The following is a 20,557-nucleotide window of genomic DNA, read 5'->3' as shown; positions in this document are numbered from 1 at the left end:
TTAAAAATAAGCTCACTGAGGACAAAGTGAACCCAGTTTTTGCTAGTGCTGTGTCACAAAAGCAAATAACTGTTGTTATGAGTTGCAGCACATATAAGGAGCACAAGCCTTTCACCTGACAGCCAAATACCATTCAATCAACTGAATTACAGGACCTCCACTGCAACTGTAAAATCAATTGCACTATTTCCCTAGAAGTTTTATATCCCCCATCTTGCAATTCAGCACTTTGAAAAAGAAAAAAAAAAAAACAAGAGGACTCCAGAAATGCTGGGTACAACATATCTTCATTTCTATTACAGAATGTAATTAGTATTTAAGGACTTTACCCCTTCTAGCTACCAGGAAACTAAATTGACAACATTTCCTTGAATATACATGAATTTTTAACTGAACCTTTAATATGAATTAAATTTGATTTTCTGATATGAACCTACATGAGACTTCAGTGAGAAGCCAGCTTACTTCCAGACAGGGTTCACTTTTAAATTCTCTACCATACTCAGGCAGGCTCAGTGTAGGCAGTTTCCTCTTAAAAACATGCTAAATATTAAAGCTAAAAATGCCTATTTCCTATGTGAAGATAGCCCAGAATTACAAATTTTATACCCTAATGAGTGATTCCAAACTGCCATTATTAGAAAAATATTATTCTGTATTTACAGATTAAAAATATTTTTTCCCAAAATACTGGCAGTTTGCTAAAGATATCAAAGTAACCTAAAGCATTTTATCAACCCAAATACAGTCTTACTGCAGTGTTCCATAGGAACACAGCTAGGCAAGTTCAAAGGCATTAAAACTGACAAATGTCTATTTTTCTTTTTCAGTATAACCCTTTTACTTTAAAATGAACCTTTCAAGTTCATTGGGATTTGGGTAACTTTCCATTCTAAACTCTGTCACAGAGCAGGCATTTAATCTTATTCCCCTAAGGAAAGGCAAAAAGGCAACACAAAGTGACATCACACACACAGAAAAGGCAACATTTTTTCAGGGATAAAAAAATATGTCTTCCCTGAAAGAGGTATTAAGGATTTCTGCTGAGCATCCAGGTCATTTTAGGAAAATGACATTTATTTCTTTATACATCCATAAAATACAAAATCACTTCTATGAAATAGCATCCTGAGCACAATGATGAGGTGGGCAGATTTTCATTAGATTGCAGAAAACATATTGTGGAGTTGTGTGAGCAATTTATGTCTTCAATAATAAAAAGAAACTATGAAGTAAAATTCCATTAATTTTCAAGCAGAAGATCTTTATGCTCATGTAATTCTATGTTAATAAAATCAACCCTTCATTAATTTAATGGATATTGTCTGCCATATTTACAGTAGATGAACTTTATATGGTTGTTCTTACTAATTTCTCAATATATTGCTGGGCAAATAAGGTGGAGATAACCAATAAATCCAGAGAAGTTAGTGAAAGCAATCTGAAATTCTTTCAAACATTCAATAAAAATTAATGTATATATCACATTATGAAAGATACATTCTTCCTAAATAACACAAATTTACTTTAATTTATTACCAGAAATACTAATCACATTTTTACAATTAATTCTAAATTTCACAAAACTTCTTGCACACACACACTCACTCTCTGATGATAGTATATATAATATCATCTGTCTTTTGACACAGTGGGAAACAGTAGTTCCCTAATACTTAAAATTTCATAGTTGTGCCAAGAACTATTGGGACTCTACCCACAGAGAAAGCAAAATAAATATTTTGAGAGAGGCAATCCAGACCATAACAAATAAAGCACTGCTCTGTAAAAATATGAGTTGTTCTTTCCTAGTTAGTTCAGCAAAGCTACCCCATAACTGAATGTGTGAGAATGCAGGAATGCCCAGTATCTGGATAAATTAAAAGCCAGAATTCTGAGTGGGAGATTTATTTTTCAGATGCTACAGAAATAAAATTCCTCAGCAAATTACAGCAGCAGGTTACTGAGGGACAAGAGATGGGCATGAAACTCGTCCATGAGAAAACATTGAAATGAACTGAGACTTTTACCAAGAAAAAAAAATTAATTTAAAAATAGTCTTCAAGAATAACCTATTAATAAAAAAATAGTCTTCAAGAATAACCTATTTCTATCTTCAGAGGCAGACAATGGCAGCAGTACATGGTGCAAGCTTGTCTAGTGACCAAAGTCTAGCACTACTTCTAATAATATTAGTAACAACAGCAACAGGAAGAAGAAGACGAAGACGAAATTAGATTAGAAGGAGAAATGTGCTTTATTTTCTTCTCCTGTTGGAAATTATACTCTCTGACATCTTAAAAACATAATGTGGACTCAATCTAATGCTTTAATTGATATTTCTGAATTGCATACTTTTCAGAAACTTGAAAGAAATAAATATGTACATTATTATTAATATATATATAAACTTTGCTCTGGATTTGTAAATCTGCTTATAAATTAACTTAACTGTTGGATTTTCCAAACAGGCTCTGAGAATGTTTATTCAATTATTTCCTCTGCTTGAGGGACTGAACATAAACCTTGAAGGAAGCTGTTCTCACCTCAAACAATATTATTGATGCTGCAGTAATTTGAATATCAAATATCTTGGGGAGAACTTCATATTTTTGTGAAATATTAATTTGAATGTTTCATAATATTTAGATTAATGTAAAAGATTCAAGTCATTATTCAGCTAGAAAAACTCCACACTGTAAGACTTTTTAAAAAATCCCATATTTGATTTGAGCTCCACTTCCTATGAACTGTCCCATCTATTAGTCCATAAAGTTTGACTTTTTCCTGTTTTCTGGCTCAGTGAACACTTTCACAGGTCACAGCAATTGAAACAGGATGATAGAGGAGACTGATGGGGACCTTCCCTCTATCCTCTCCTCACCTCATTATCTCCAGCCCCAGACATGCTTACAGGACTGTGAGGAACTGGTAAATATTAGTGCTCTTTTTCATTACCATTATGTACTCTCTGTGTGTTTATAATTCATTACTTGCTAAAGGGTAAAATAATAATTGTTTGTAAGCATGACAAGGTAGGAAAGGCAAAATGATGACCTAGAAAGAGCAGGTCAAACACTCCAGCATAACAACAAGGGCACTGGCTGCAGGGAGACTGCTGCTCTGTTGCTCATTTCCTCTTAAGTTTCAAAAATGTTTTTTTTTTAATATCACTCTGAATGTTTTCTGTCTCAGACAACAAGTGAGGGACTTACACCTGGACCTGTCATGTGAGCCCCACTCATTATTTCTGCTAGGGATTTTGTATTTCAGAATATTTTTTTTTATTAAATGGGCTGTTAATTGACAAGATTCCATACATACATGTTTGAGGTCTGCCAGACATAAAAGAATGATGTATTTCTCAGAAATACAGTTTACAGCCTATACAGACTTTCAAAACAAGCATAATGCACATCACAGACATTTAAATTGGGTAATAAAATTGAATCTCTTTACATGTAAATGCAATCCTACATGCTATGATATCCAAAAATATGCAGATGTACAGATTCACAAGAGGAGTGACTAATTTGTGGTTAGTGCAGATGCAGCATTACCTGCCTTCTCAGCACAACAATATTCCAACACCTCCTGCAGGAAGGGTGATGCAACCTGAAGTTCATCAGCAGCCTTACTCTGTGAGCAATTACAGATTGCTCTCTTTATTAATTTTAAATGGGCTACCATGCATTGTTTGCACAGATTTTTAATTGCACACAGCACCATGCCCCACAAAATTCCACACAGGCCATAGGTCCTTTCAGCATTGCTATATCTGAATTGTTTCCAAACAACATGTTAGTTTACTGGGAGGATCAAGCTGTTCTGTCTCAGAAGGGCACAGGAAAATGCCTAACATCCAGCAGACTGCAGTACTGCAGAAGGGCACCTACTGAGAGAGCTAGCAGTAATTGAACAATCTTTTTGACAAAGGAAGAAGGCATAAAACAGTCTAATACTTAATGTTCTACATATGTTATACCATTCCCCAAAGCTTATATGCCTTGGCATAAGTATAGCTGCAAATGTGAAAATACTATTAAAAAATCATAGGGAAACAAACAAACAAAAAAACAAAACAAAAATAAAACTAACAAAAAAATCACAAACAAACCAAGCTGTGGTTGATATTTTAAATTTGCAAATATGCATGCAATTTACATGGGGATTATTTTCTCTGCATAGGTCTTTATTTCTTCCCTGAAGAGGGAGACTTAAACTAATCTGAAGCTGGAGCACACCATACATGAACATACAGAATGTAGATTGGACTGAAAAATAGCTTAACTACCCAATCAAAATTTATGGGCTGGTAACTTAAATTGATTTTATAGAACAGTCCTCTTAAAAAGACATTAATTCCAGAAATAAATATGCATGTGAGATGTATCAATTATATTTTACAGTATTAAAGGTATGTGAAACATCTTACTGCATTAATACTGAATAAATCCTATCATTTACCATTGCATCCTCGGGTCTTATGATCTTTCAAAAGAATTATAATGAACAAATGCTAAACTTTTTTATATTTTTGCCATCCTGAGTATTGTTTACCTCTTAATCACTTCAACAGTTCCTAGGACAAAGATATTATCCTTATATAAAGATATCTTCCTTATATGAGTACGTCCTAGTGCTCCCACAGATGTTCACCTCTCAGGGATAGATTTCAAGCCTGGAAGTCCAGGAGAATCACATGTGCAAGCACCTTTACCTTCCAAAGGCATCAGGTACTCGAAGATTCACTTGGAAGCAGTTCTTAAACTCAACAGGAAAGACACTCAACTCAGAGACATCTCATAAGAACCACAATGACAACTTAGGCTAGAAAACATTGCCTGCCATTGAAAGCCTGGTTAAAGCATAAATTAGCTTTAAGAAGACAATTAAATCAGGCTTTGCCAAAGTTAATATCTGACTTCACCCCTCTGACTGTGCTTTTTCATCATGGCCTATTTACAAGTAGTGCATCTTTCTGATGTTTAGCCTTTCAAGTACGAGGAAATTCAAAAACTTGGCAATGACAGAAAAACCTAAATGCATTCCACAAGACAAAGTGGGAAGTAAAATCTTTGGATAAAGGCAATGCTTAGGGCAGCCACTATAAGACAACAGCCCATGCAAAATTCCCCAGTCTTGTACAAACAAACACTGAGGGACATCACTGCTGGCAGAACACTGGGGCTGAAGTGCCAGGTCTGAGATGAGTCCTGCTGCTGGACAGAGTGGGAGGGATGCTGAAGAGGAGAGGAGGAGAATCCTAATGATGCCCTAAACATTGCCAGCAGTCCTGGAGCTTGAGACAGTACAGTTTACTAGAAACATGTAGGTCACAATAAGACAAAGATAAAACACCAGAGTTGCACAAAAATAGCAAAAAAAGGCAAATGAAAGAGAAGATGAAGTAACTTGAGGCAGCCGTATAGGAATTGGGTGTGCAGACTGCTCCAGTGACCAATGGGATTCTCTGTGTGGGAATGATTATCTCCAGGCAAATTAGTGTGCAACAAAAGAGGGGCTGATTTGGGGCTGATTACCTGGCTCCTCTAAGCAAGTTATTAGACTGATATTTATGGTATTATTTATTGTCTTTTAATGTGTCAAACATGTTTGAAAATTTAAATGCATAAATAGACCAATCAGTCTCACACAGCCATTAGGGAATCACATGAAGCAGAACTATTACAGTAAAGATAATAGCAAACAATGAAGTTACATTGGATATTCTACCTAAGGGCAAAACCCTCTATTCATAACAGTGACAGGGCCAGTACTGAGACATCCACTCTCCTAAACTATTTTCGTGCTTAACCTTCTATGTTTAGTTACTTTAAGTTACAGCCTTTACTAGCTTTGGACTGATAATTCCTATATTTGCAAATACCTCATAAGAAAAAATGTTTCATTTGGGAAATTAAAGCTTAACAAAATTCATTAATATTCTCAGGCTTTCAGTAGAGATTTGAATATTATCTCCCATTTACCTGGCACCATCCTTTATATTGTTTTCATTATTAATTCCACTTAATATCTGGAAAATTTATGATTCTTGTCTCTACTATGTTATCTGCATATATCATCTTAATTTGATCCTTCTTAAAATTCTTCTTCTGTAAAGTTCCAACGAGGTGTTGCATGAGTTTTAATGTCAACCAACTTCCATGTTGCTGTACAGATTAATAGACTATAAAAGAACAGACTTTCTGATATTCACAATGACTTGACTCAAGTTATTTCTAATTTATTGATAAAATTAGCTTCTAATTCTTTTTAGAGCTTGATAAATTCTAGTTTTAATTTATCTAGAAAATACAGTTATAAAGACAGAGATCTCCAATCTGCAAGCCCTTCTTAATTTCCTAAAAACTCAATATTGACTAAACCAACTTTTTTAGTTTAAAACTTTCCTTGATAGCCTTTCTTGCAAGAAATATTATTTAATAAATTTAAAAAATGCATGATAATTTAAATATATACAAAATTAGATATTAAAAGCATAAAGAACAAGGTTCTCTAGGCAAAGTTATACTTGCAAATATAAATAAGAAAGTGGAGAAATTAATCTAAAAACAAACAAAAAGCCTGGCTTTGTCTATTTGGTGTAACCACAAAAGTGTTCTTCTGGAACACTTGAAATCTCAAAAGTAATGCAGATACTGCTTAGAATAAAGCAGGTGGTGGCAATATGAAAGTAAATAGGTATTCTGGAATTTTTTTTTTATTTTATTGTACCAAAGGAGTATCTATGTCTGACTGTTATAAGAAAGTTTTTTCCACAATGGAAAGAAGTGAAGTAATATGAATTTCAGAAAAGGCCTGCTTTGACATCAGCACTAATTGTATTACTGGAGAGTTATAAAGAAACCATTAAAAACATTCTGTCCCTCTCCAACAACAAGCAACAGTCACTGATGTTGTAAAAAGAAGTGGGGGAAAGGAATAGAAAAAACTCAGCTTAACAATTCATTAAAATATTTCAGAAAGCACAAAAGGATTTCACACACTTTTTGTAGGCTGTGCATACTAAATACTCATTTAATTTTAAACCACATTATGATGTATTTTTGCGGAAATTGACAATGAATGCATCCATAATAACAAACATACCAATGTCATCTGCATCAGGAGCTGGTGAAGTCCTGGCTGGCACTTTCTGAAGGGCCCTTTTACCATCTGTCCTCTGCGCTGAGCTGCTGCCTTGAGGCTGCTGCTGGTCTTCATCTTCAGCAACAAATGAAATTACACCTAAAACAAATAGATACCAGGTGTTGTATTACCCAGGAATTAGCTTCACAAAAACAGACTGCCAGACATGCACAAGTATTTCCTCTGTTCAAAACTAATACAAAATGAAGTAAAGCTTCCATTCCAGGTGTCAGCCATCCAATTAGAATTTATGATATTAAAAAATATCTCTTGGGTAAGTGCAAGGAAATTAACCAATTTTTGTCACCAAAGAGCTTTTCTACTTGCCTGAAGAAATCCATTATGGGCACCTGAAAAAGATCAGTAGTAGGAAACACAAAACAAACAAGGACTTCATAAAAGTTACAAAATCTGGTGATCACTAATTGTATCCTTTTCCCAGCTTAATTTTCTGGGCACGGTCTTGATTGTTTCTGTTATTTCTTTTTAATCACAGTGTCTCACTCTAGTGATATAAGAGAATAACTCCAATAGTTAAAATATTCCTGTGATACATTTTTGTATTGCATGTTAAACTGTAATCAAATGTGACAAGAAGATAAAATACAGAGACTATAAACCCTGGATTTATAAATTGCCAGATCTCTATTTAATAACATAAAATCTAGTATGTACAGGGTGCCATTAAATAATATTAATGTTATTCTGGAAGATTTTATATACTGGCTTCCATTAGCATCTTTTCATTTCTTCCATTTCTTGACTCTGTCTAAGAATTTTAAATCTACAGAAATTTTTGGAAATACCAAATGGCATTCTACCTGCATCTAAATTATTTTTCTTCAATGTTTGAATATATTTTGGAGAGTTTCGAAGCCAAAATAAATACCTTTTGTAGGTTTAATTCTTGCTTCATATAAAATCTGAGGAGGTGACATTTTATGCTATTATATAGTAAGAAATGTTCTCATTGCGATTATTAGAATTTTTGTAAAACATCTCCAAAAGGGAATTTGTTCATTGTGTCTTACCAAGGACTTTGGAAAACCATAATTAATGGAACTTTTAAAATTTGAAATGGGGAATTCTTATGAGAGTCCCAGAACAACTGGATTTGAAAATACCTACATCTAATGGTATCCTCTGTTTCTGCAGCTTTGGGTGGGACAGAGGCGTGACACGACAAACACTGACAAACTATTCCTACTAAGAAGGATTATACTAAATGATTATAAGGAAGAATCTCTTTTTCTTTGAGAGACAGCAACTGAGAAGCACAGGTATAAAATATTGAAGAAAAAAACAAAATCAAAAAAATGGAAATAGGTTTCAATCCAGAGGAAAAATATAATGTGTAACTTCAAAAAAAATTAGAATCCCAAATTTTCTTTCATTAAGAAAACTACTTAAATACAAATGAACTAAACTAAACTAATGAAAAACAAACCTAAAGAATTTCAAATGAAGAAGTTTTAAAAACTACTAAAATTACTCGAAGTAATTAAGTCAGAACTTGGCTCCAAAGAGGAAGAGGAGTGACTGCAATTTCAGGAAATTACTGATTTTTTTTATTTTTTTTTAATCTTAAAGATAAGAAACATGTGCAAGAAGGATAAAAAAATAAAACCATTATGGAAAGGATAACGAAGACTGAAGAAAATGCTCAAGGTATATTAATCTTGAGGTGAGAGAACACATGGAATGGCACTAATAGCTAATGGATCATAGGATAAATGACTAATTAATGACTAATGACTACAGAATTCTAACTAATTAATCTGATTTTATGTATCAATATAAAATCCTAGTATTATTTTGGTCTATTGAATCACAATATTAGGGAGAAGCAAAGTGTAAGACAGAATTCATTAATTTTAAATAGCAATCCTTGCCATCAATATGCTTAAAAGTTACCAACAATTAGAATAAAATTAGTAAAAATATGCAAAATTATAGCTTTGATCAAAAAGTCTTGGCTAAATGCTAATCAATACATTCATAAATTCTACTAAATTCTTACAGTAAAGAATATTTTGTTACACTTAATTTAAAAATTTTAGCAATTTTTCCTTATAGTTCTTCTTTCCAGTGACCATGGAGGATTTTCTTTACCAAGTTTCTGTATCTCAGAATCACAAATTATCCATGTGTGAGCGTGGGAGAAAGAGGGACAGAACAGGAGCAATTTAATTAATGAGATGGTAAAACAAAGAGTGGGTTTTGTTCTCTGCAAAAAATGTGGCCTCAAAATAATTTGCTGAAGCACTTGAATGATTAATTTTTATTTGCAGCAAATATTGGAATGCTTGATAAGTTCCAAAAGAATCAAATTACTATTGCTCAAGAATATTTCAAGAGCTATGAGAGGAACTATGGTAACTGAAAACTACTTGAATTGCTAAACTACTGTGTTGATAATCCACCAATTGCATGATCAAAAAATCAGTGAAGAATTGCAGTATAAGTGCTGACACTCCATTTTCCTACTTCATGAAAACCAGAGCTCAAACAAACAGAGTTAATAACAATGAGGTTATAATCTTGATCGATAAAGGTGAATGAATTGATATGGTGAATACAGATCTCTGCAAGGCTCTCAATTAAATCTGTCAAAGTATTTCTAGAAAAGTAATGAGTTTTACTGCAGACAGTATACATTTTGTAGCTCAGTTTATCTGCTTATTCCTAACATATTCATAAATTGTCTTTTGTAATTTTCATGGGCACCAAAGTATCTACTGCTGGCTCAAAGTTATTTGAATATTTTATTGGGGGAAAATAAAAGGAAATCATTGCTGGCAAGAACTGCAAATAACAAAAGAAAAAAGTGTATTAATTTAATGTCAAATCGAAAATGCAGAATCCTTATCAGTGAAGACAGTACATAGTATGATCTGCACGACTTGACTTTATAAATTAAGGCAGAACATTTTCCTAGGAAGTATTCCTAATTAGAATGCTTTCCTGGTTTGGGAGTAAATGGTGCAACCCACTGACCCTTACTGGATCCTAAGATAGCAGATGATACATAAATGTATTAATTTATTCAAATTATGGGCTACAAAAATATTCCTGTCAAGAGATATTTTGCAGGGTGGGAAAAAGAATTTTATACAATAAAGAGTAACAAAAAGTACGTTGTGCTCTATGAAGTCATAAATAATACATTAGAAATGTGCAGAAATGCTCCATCAAAAATAACAGATTTCAAATAAATACAAAAAGCAATTTTACATTTTTCATGTGGTTCTGCTGAGCTTGGCTCCTCTGCTTTTAAAGAGCTTTGACAGAAAGTTCTGGTCTTCTGGCTGTGAATGCACAGCCATCTTACAGAACTTTTACTTATCAGTGCATCTCACTTTTCAATATTGGTGCTACAAAACAACTGATAAATTATAATTTTTTCATGCACAACAGTCCTCAATGTTTGGGTTTTTTGTTTTTGTTTTTGGGGGTTTTTTTTTTGTATCCAATTGCTCAGTTCTGACTTCCCTGTCACTCATCACACAACAGTGTAACTTGCCAAAATATCATGGCTGACAATTTTGAAAGCATACATTCAAGACCAAACCAGATTTCAACTGCATCCCAGAGCTACAATTCCCACTGATTCAACTGGCCACAGAATTATGCCATCATCATCTGTTTTAGAAAACAAGATTTCTTAGCTGTCCTTTTGCATATATATAAGATACTAAACTTGCATATATGATCCTAAAATTTTAAAAGCAATAATGCAAGTATTTCTAGAATTCTATTGAAAATGAATAATTAAAATTTACATAAATTGAGGATGTTATAATTTTGCTGACACATCACTGATTTAAAAGCTTTCTTGGTCAAAACATCCTTGCACATTTTCTAGCTTTACTAGCCAGTGTTGAAACATTTTATACGACTACAGTCCAAATATTAATACCAAAGCCTTGCTTTCTATTGCTTCAGAGAAGATGCATCCCTTTAAAGGGAGGCAGGCTGTTTTATTTCTCAATAAAATTGTAATTACAACACCCCATGTTAGACTGACTCATTGGCTATATTCTACACACCCCCTGTATCCATGAACACAATTATGAAAGCAAGAAGTGCTCAATGCTTTCCTCTGTATAACTTAAATGCAATATTTGAAAGATACATAGTGTTCATGATTACTTTCTGCTGCAGAGAGATGATAAAAGTCCACAATATCCCAATATTTTAACTGGAAAAACACCCCAGAAGGCTATATGGCCACAGTCTTCATCACATAAATCTGAAAAGATATAGAAACATTTGGCTTGTGGTTTAAATATACCAACATGATTTTAATAAGGTCTTGGGAGTGGGAAGAGGGGTTTTTATTTTTCCTGTTTTTTTTCTGGCCAATGAAATCTATGTACAGTTGCTGCCACAAAAATTTCCACAAAAGAGATAAGGTAAATTAACAAGATGAGTGTAATTGATATAGCTATTCAGCCGATTTTTTTTTGTAGTTTTTTCTATACACAAAAAAAAAAAAAAAGTCTATTTACTGTAGGTTAGTAGAAAACTTTATAATCTTTATTTTCCTAGGGAAATTTCTGTGATAAGACACATAAATCCTAAGGAGTTTCTGTAAATCCTACTTGTTGGTATACTAGGATTAAATGAATTGCTCCCTGCAACAAAAAAAGAGAATAAGCTTTAAGACTCATACCAAGGAGAAATTAGCAAGTGGCAAATCTTGCTATCATCAACAATATTTGGCTTGGTAGCATTTATAAAGGGGTGAATTGTTTTGTTTATACTGCTCACTGCCTCTTCTTAATGTGACAATGAATCCACAATATGGAAGGACACAGGAACCTGAAGCTCCCACTGCACTAGGATGGATGGATGGATGGATGGATGCATGGATGGATGGATGGATGGATGGATGGATGGATGGATGCATGGATGGATGGATGGAAGGATGGATGGATGCGTGGATGGATGGATGCATGGATGTGGATAGATGGGTTGTGTTGTGTCTTGTAGAAGTTGGACTGTTCCGTTCCCCCTGTTCTGTAATGGTTCTGCCCTGGTTCTCCCTCCCCTCCCTGCTACTGTCAGTTACCCCAGTTCCTCCCCAGTTTCCCTGGAGATCAATGTATCTTTTTCTAAACCCCTCCCTGGTGCCCTGCCAGTCACTCTCTGCCACCGCCTTTTTCTCTGGAAACTTCTGTCTAGGGCACGGAGTGATTGGCTCAGGGGCTGGGGCCCCTCCTCCAAGTTGTTATTATTGGTATTTCCCTTCTGTCAATCCTCTGTACCCCACTTCCCCCTGCATTCCCATTCGCCCGACAACGGGCTCCTCCCCTGTATCCCTCTCCCTTTATAAGTTGCTGTAGCCCCTCTCTCAGCCTCTTTGGTTGTTGGCTTCCTTGGGATCTATGTTAAACCTGGACTTGCCCCAACTGGAGAGCGCTCTCTTTTTTCCCTGCTGGTCGTAGCCAGAGGCGGCCTCGTCCTTCTGAAGGAAGCATCACTGCTATAACGCAGGGTGCTCTCCTTAGGCGCTGTCCCAAACACCGAGTGGGACAGTGCCCCCCGAGCTGCAAGCGGTGCTGGCCAGCTTGCCGGGATGCTCGAGAAGGTCGGCCCTTCTCCTCTCTTGCCGCGCTGCTTCATGGATGGATGGATGGATGGATGGATGGTGCCAGGATTATCTTGCTGGGCCATGCCAGCAGCTCCTCCAGTGCACTCCGGTGATCCAGGAGAGCCATTCACAATAATCAAGCAACCAGAAGAGCCTCCAAGCTTTGTCTTTGCCCCCACTGAATTAGTCTGGGTTTGTCAGCGTGATGGGGGTGAAGAGGAACTGCTCAAGGCAAACAGGCAGATGCTGAGAATACAACTTGGGCTACAAGAAACTACAAAGATCATTTTTCTCCCTCATGGGTGTTTATGATTCCATTGAAATTATAGTGATTGGTAGATCAATTTGCAGGATTCCAGCAAAGAAATGGACTTTTTTTTTCTTAATGCCAGTGTCAAATACATAATAATAATAAACAAATTAAATCAACTCATTTACAGGCCAGAAAGTATTAGCATGATCTTCACCACCTCAAAACTGTCCTACAGCTGCATCTGACAGGCCTGGAAATAATATTAAATAATATTAATTATTAAAAATAATATTATTTAAAGGCCTAGAACATGCTGTCTGTTTTTCCTCAATTTAAGTTTCTAAGCAGCATGGAAAAGCACTGCCTACTACACATAGATTCAGTTAAAAAATTAGTGAAAGGTGAGACATAAAGTTAAAAAGCTCCTTTCCAAATGCTAGGGGGGTGTATGAATAAAAAGAGCACTGACTAGGAAAGGTTTTGTGGGTTTTTTGCTCAAGACATAGTCAAGTATTACGAGTTTTGCTGTATTCTGGAAAAATTCTGGTCTATTCTGTGGAAAGCAGAAGTAAAAATCTGATAAAATATAAAGCAATCTGTAGAAGATGCTTTCTCAAACCTGAAGAAAATTGTTCAATTACTCAGAAAACAGACTGCTGAAGAATTTTATGTAGTGACAGAATCTTGTTTGAGGTGTTTATTTGCTATTATTTCTGTGTTAAAGCTGTCACGCACCTAAAAACTAGCTGAAGCATGTAATATTAGCACTCTATTGGACTGTTTCCAAATGAGCTTTAGAAAATAACTGGGCCCATTTTTAGCTTAGCAACCATAAAACAGCAAGACAGAAAGCAAAAGCAGCATAATTTTGCAGCTATATAATTTTGGAAATAAAAGGACTTTGAAAGTAAATGAAAAATGCAAACCATTTGCTCAGTACGACGTACATGGTAAAAGTTATTTCATTAGAATTTATTTTAATATGAAAAAAACAGTATTAGAATGGCAAGGCTACAAAGTTTTATACTTAAAAGTTAGGAAGTTCTAGACTTGAAATTATTCATCAGCACTAGGACAGAGTCCTCAGCTAGGTATCAAAATACTTGTTCTTTTTTGCTTGCAGGATAAAATTGACTCCCTCTGCAGATAGCTTTGGAGTACTGCTTTTTATTTTGTCATTCCAACTGTTCACCCCATGGATTATTTTCCTCCTTCTAAACAATTTCACCAGACTGAATAAAGAATACCTTTTTTTTTGGGGGGGGGGGGGGGGGAAGGGAGAAGTGTTTAAATTATACTTTTCTTGTAGTGTCTCAAACCTAGAAAGGATAAAGATTCCTGAGTATTGCCTAATTCCCACTTGAATCACCTACATCTGATCATCTAATCTGTGACTCTCAAGATTCAGGCTTGCTGTTGAAATATCCTGAAAGCCAAAAATGCATTCATATACATATATATATATGTATTATATATGTGTATTTTATATATATATATATATATATATATATATATATATATATATATATATATATATGTATTATATATATGTATTATCTTTGCAGTTTCTCAGGGCCTGGAAATTCTGCTCTGGAGAACAAATATGACTTGCCAGCCTTGCACAGTCTGATGCAGACAGACTTCCATTCTCCTTGAAGCCACAAAGAAAGCACTTCCTAACACGTTACCTTAGGTAGGACACTTGGTAATCAGGTTTATATCAAACCTAACATCAGACAGCAAAATCAGCTGCTGCTTTTCACACCTGTGACTGTGGCCTCTCTTCCCTCCACCCCTTTCCTGCTACAGCAGCTGAATGATTAGAGAGTGTGCACGGATTTCTGTGAGAGAGCCAAACCTGTCTCTGTTCCAGGGGAAGAATGAACATGATTTCCTGAGGTAGTGATTAAAGCAAGCCCTGAGCCAGGGGGTGGATTTGCAGATAACTGGGCCCTGTCCTTTTCAAAGGATAACTTTACCCTTCTATCAAGTTATTTTAAAGTGTAAAATAAATGAACTTTTCTGAGAAGAGCAGATGTGGCTTCCCAGCATTTGAACCAGCAACTTTTTGTTGGTTAGAGAAACTGACTGTTCTCTCTTTTTTCACTCAGTGAACACGTAATACTTCAAAACATAATGGAAACCATTGTGATAGAAGTCAAGGGAAGGAGAGAACATTGGAGATGTAGATCTGAACATGCCATCTATGTCCCTTTGAAGACATGGCTTTTATCACCTGGTATTAATTTGCTCTCTGATAGATCCCTTGGAGCCTCTTCTAGTGAAACTTTCATTATATATAAAAGAACTGGGGATTTTCTAAGGCAGAAGAAGAGACTATTCCTAAATCTTTAATGCTTAAAAAAAAGCCATGTTTAAATATAGTACATCCTCAATATTTCCTGGTGCACATTTTTGATGGTTACCATTTCATTGAAAACTGATTCCTATTCATGAAGCATGATTTTTTTTTTTCAGGGCTACAGATCAGGGCACTGAAATCTTCTTATGGCTCGAGGCCAAGCCTTGTTACAGGTATTAATTTCTTTGCACAAGTCACTTGTGAATTGAGAAGGCATTATTAGTTAGGCTTTACATATCAGGTACTAAAAACAAAATGGCCAAAGGAGCAAAGTAGTTTGACATCCTCAGGGACAAGATTTAATAGCTTTTTAATGCTAAGAAAACAGCTGTCATTAATCTCAATTGTCCAAGAATGTAGCAGAATCAAGTGCTTGTAGTTAGGAACCCACAAACTTGAAACTACACACAATAAGCATTTTCTATGGAGAGATTTATCCATTATTGGGAAGTAAAATCTTTCCCTGAGTGCTACTCAGTTCCTTTAGGATGGTCTCCTCTGTTTCCACAATTCCCTCCCAAACACCTTTGTACTTTTCTCTGCTGAGAGTTACTACAATAGTTACCCTACAGGGAAGGGAAAGACTGATTGTACAGTTTCATTCTCAAAACCATGCTTTTCCCATTATGAGCTAAATAATGAGCACCATGGAATTTTAGAACCATTACCAAACATATAAAAATTATAAATCTGAATTGTTATTAAAAAAGAAAATCAGGAAAAACATTAATGATGGGATGCTGACATTGGTTTAAAAATATCCAGAGTTTTGCTATTGTGTCATAAAAATACCATTTTAAACATGGATGGATGCAAGTTATGAACAATTAATTTTAGATCTCCCTAGCCTCCACTAAATGTCGAAGAAAGAACCAAGTTCACTGAATTCTATTTATGTACTCTTGCCTTGTGAACAACAGACTGAACATTAATTAAGGGAAAAAATCAAATTCTGGTCTCTGCCTTTACATCTTTGGTTGTAGTAGTGCTAACATATCTAAAGGGATTAAACAGGTTTTGGAAAATTAAATTTAGATCTACAAACCTGGTGATAATTCAGAAATCATTACTTCCTATTTAGCCGATTTTCATGGGACCAATTAAGTTCATAAAGTTGTTCATATGCTGGCATTTTTGAAGAACCTGACCACACATTTAGCAGTAAGATACCTTTAAAAATAAAAATATGAGCTAGCTTAAAGACCTGAATCACCAGTAATGACAACCTTACTTCCAGAAGACATGTTACGCAGAAAAGATGCAAGCATTAGGTGTAAGGAGATTTAACCTGCTAATTTATAGGGATATTTTATATATTTGAGTTCTAAATAGTACCTTGAAAGACTCCTCGTCTGCAGGGAGATATACTCAAAGTGTAAGCAGCAGTGTCCTCTGGGTTGACAGCCACATCAGGGGCACCACTCAGCATTGAGAGATTGGAATACACCTGGGGAAGACAAATCACAGAGAGGAAAATTCATCAAAGGCAAGTAACTGTTGCAAGAACACCGTAGGGACAATATGCATTCTACCTGCTTTGGAGAGTAAAAAAAAAATCTGGTATCAGTAAGTCCTAAATTTTATGCAAATGAAAGAATACACACTGTAAGAGAAATGCTGGTGTATACAGGTGATAGCAAGCACAAATTTTGAAGTCATTGCTCAACATGATCAAAAATACATTGCTTAGACCATGGAACTGCTTACATATGCAGAGATTTGCACAGTTAGGCCCTTAATATTTTACATACATTTTTGTTTGAAAAATAACAAAGAGATTCAGCAGTACTGATCCATCTAAATAGACAGAGCAAAGCAAAATCTGAAGTGTCATTCTAACACCATTTGCTAGACCTCAAGTGATATTAAACTGTGCTTTTTGATATGTCACATTTTGTAAATGATACATACACAGGGCATGCATGGTAACTCTTGGGGCAATGGAGAGACCAATAGAATTTTCACATGCAGAATTTAGATTTTTACAAACTGTAAAGCTCATTGGGAGAATATAGGGAGAGTATTTTTTACTTGCATCTCATTTCTTTCTCTCTTGTAGAGAGTTGCTACAGAGGAATTCTCTGAGCAGCTGCTCATGGTGATGCCTTAGGATTTTAGCTTTTATATTTTTGAAATTCTGCACAGAATTAGTATATGTCTCTAAACTCTATATAGAGTGTTAGCTAACTGTCTTCATGTTTTGGTCAGACAAAACAATCCTTCTAGGCCTGAAATTCAAGGACACCCTACTGCCTCAGGCCCTGAAAAGTAGAAACAAAAGTGAATTGGAGGGGGACAAACTGGGGGAATATGACTTGATTACGTGAAGCTGTAATTGGAGGCTTAACCCCTGATATGTAAATGGACCAAACTTGTATCTGTCTGAAGAGCTCATGACCATGGTCCATTTTGGGTTTAGCCCCTTGGGGAGGCTTTGTCTGCCCTTAATGCACCTGAAGGCCCTTCATTAACCATATCAGCTTTTATTATCTTAATTCTATCTGGCCTCTGTTTGTAGGTAAGCCAGGAAAAGGCATCAGTGAAAAAGGTGTTCAGGTCCAAGGCATCCCTGGGCAGAGCTGGCCTGTCCAGCATCCAAGTGGATACCTGGATTCTACAAAAATTTCTTTTGCAACACTAACAGCATTAGATGCACATTCATTCTTCAAGTAAATATATTTTCTTATTATTTTCTGTAGAAAAGAAGCATATTCTTAAATCATCTTTTCTTCTGATACAGACAATCATTGCCTACAACACATTCCCTCTCTGTGGTATTTATGTTTCTGTAATTCTTTTTTCAGGTGCTGGTTCTTCTAAATCCAGAATTTCTATTCCAAGATTTAAAAAAAACATGTAAAGCAACAGCCTTCCTCTTTCCCAATAAATCTACATATCAAACTGGATATTAAAAGTCCAGCAACCAGAAAGAATAGGAAGAGACTAATTGGTAAGAGGAAAAAATAAGGCTAAAAAAGAGACAGATGAAAGGACTTGTTGAATTGGCACTTGGAGAAAAATAACTGGAAAAAAAATCTTTAAGTTGTCCACAAAGAGCAAAACATAGGAAAGGTGGGGCTGTTACACACTGAAGCTGGGGAAGATTAATTTATTAAAATATATACAATAAATTGGTCACACTCCTACATTTATGGACCTTTCCATTTCAGTTTACAATGAATGTACACAAGAGTGAAGGATAAGTACCTAAAAATACAACTAGGATAATAATAATGACAGCAAATTACTAGGGATAGAAATAAGATTAGTTAAAATGAGATTTCTATTTAAGGAAAAATTAACATGGAGACAGAAACAGAAGTAGGATAAATGTGATTCATTTAAATTGGATAAAAAGCAGAAGGGTAGAGTAATTCAGTTTTTATTAAGGTCTGGAAATACCAAATACGTTTCTACCAAAAGATTTGAAAGTAAAAGGAACACTACTGGCATGGCTGACTATAATAAACATGAAATGCCTCTGGATTGCTGATGAGTAAAGATGGACCAGAAGTTTGATTTTCAGTCATTCAAGTGAAATTCTGGACACTTTTTCAGAGTAGTGAACTAACAGAAGCTAATTTTAAAATGAAATTTTTAATCTTAAGGAAGCAACTGTGTAACCAAATAGGAAAAGGTTGTGTATAAGCAGTGAAATTATGTCAGTACACACATGGCCACTGTTAGAGTGCTTGAATCCAGATTCTGTATCAAGAGAAATGAAAGAATTCTCCCTTCCCTGTCCTGCATCAGATTAAACCTTTTGGGATCAGATGCTCCCTAAAACTTGTACATAACTGATGCTGACCTCAGTCTGCTGCCACCTTTCCAACTGCAGTCATTAAACTCACATTCCTCAAGCTGCTCGCTATTCCAGAGCCATAACACAAATATTCACCATCTTATTGAGGAACCACCCCCATTCATTTCTCAACCCTATTTGTCTCTGTTATTTAAGTTACTCACACCTCAGCCAATCTCCAAGCAGTGGTCACAACAATTCAGTCTCCCACCTCAAAACTCCTGAGAAGGTTTATGGTTGTGACAGACACCACTCACCAGGTACCTCTCATGTGTTCCATAAATAGAACTTTGTCTTGCTCCAATGGCCATGTGATTTATCAGCTCTGTTACTGACACTAATTAAAATGACCAGCCTCAAATGACAAATGGATACTAAAAGTCCATGCCCAAGCTTGCCCATGCACACAGGCAATTTATCCTAATATCAGAATTCATTCTGGGACTCATTCTCATTTGTTCACAGACATTTGGGATTCTAATATGGCATAATGTTGCATAACATGTCTCTGCTAACTGCAGATTTATTACAAAATAACAATACATCCAGGAATACTCAGAAAGTGAAAAAGTTGGAGAATTCAAAAGTACACATAGGAGAAAGTCCAGAAATTGCCAATTTCTACAACAATAAGTAGTTGCAAAGATCTTGTAAGTTCAGAGGAAAACTTTGAGTGAAGAAACAAAAGAATTTATACACAGTAAGCCTTAAGTTAACTTTGTTCTGAATATCAGAGAGAGAGCTATTTCTTATTAAAGTGCATTTTTATGATGATTATATGTAAGAACAGGACACAATTTTAGTCACAGAAGTAGCACTGGATAACCTTATATCCTATAATAATCTACAACCCTGTGTTCCTGAAGGTACCTTAATATGCCTAACAAAATCTTCTATGGATCACTACTGTTAGGCAAATACATTTTGAAGGAAGAAAATAGGGCATAAATTGGGGTGCTTTTATCAACAATAAAAATAATATTGATGTACAAGCTATTCAAAATGAGTCAAGATATGGAATTACTTCTTCCAGTTAGTGGGAGAGGCAGTGTGTCAGCTTCTGCCCTGATGTGCAACCAGAGAACAATGAACAATTACAGGCAGATTAACCAGAAGCCACACCAAGGGTGGGGCTGCAGAGATGTGTACTTACACACAGTATTTGTACTGACAGAAACAGGAAGATCTGCAGATAAACACTGAGTAACACAAAAAATTTATCAGGCATAAATAATTGCATAAATAATAAATAGTTTCTTAAAATATGTTATGTCACTATCACTCAGGAGACTAGAACTGCAGAATAACTCAATGGAGCTAAAATGTAAATTATTATTAAAGTTATCACTGTGACCCTGCACAACATTTGCTCAAATCAATCCAAACCCAAGG

The 20,557-nt window shown here is 35.4% G+C and overlaps 1 protein-coding gene across 1 annotated transcript in view; it reads right to left on the bottom strand.

Annotated features, from left to right (window-relative positions):
* Positions 1 to 20,557, bottom strand: part of CFAP47 (cilia and flagella associated protein 47) — a 261,429-nt gene that overhangs the window by 113,847 nt on the left and 127,025 nt on the right. Inside the window, exons 49-50 of the mRNA XM_036392854.1 lie at positions 16,699 to 16,810; positions 7,114 to 7,251 (exon numbers count right to left, since the gene is read on the bottom strand). Of these exons, the coding sequence (XP_036248747.1) occupies positions 7,114 to 7,251; positions 16,699 to 16,810 (250 nt within the window). The remainder of the gene's footprint in view (positions 1 to 7,113; positions 7,252 to 16,698; positions 16,811 to 20,557) is intronic.

This window comes from Molothrus ater, chromosome 2, assembly GCF_012460135.2.
Source record: "Molothrus ater isolate BHLD 08-10-18 breed brown headed cowbird chromosome 2, BPBGC_Mater_1.1, whole genome shotgun sequence".
Classification (NCBI taxonomy): Eukaryota; Metazoa; Chordata; class Aves; order Passeriformes; family Icteridae; genus Molothrus; species Molothrus ater.
Note: the sequence above shows the minus strand (reverse complement) of the source record. Positions and strands in the feature narration are given on the sequence as shown.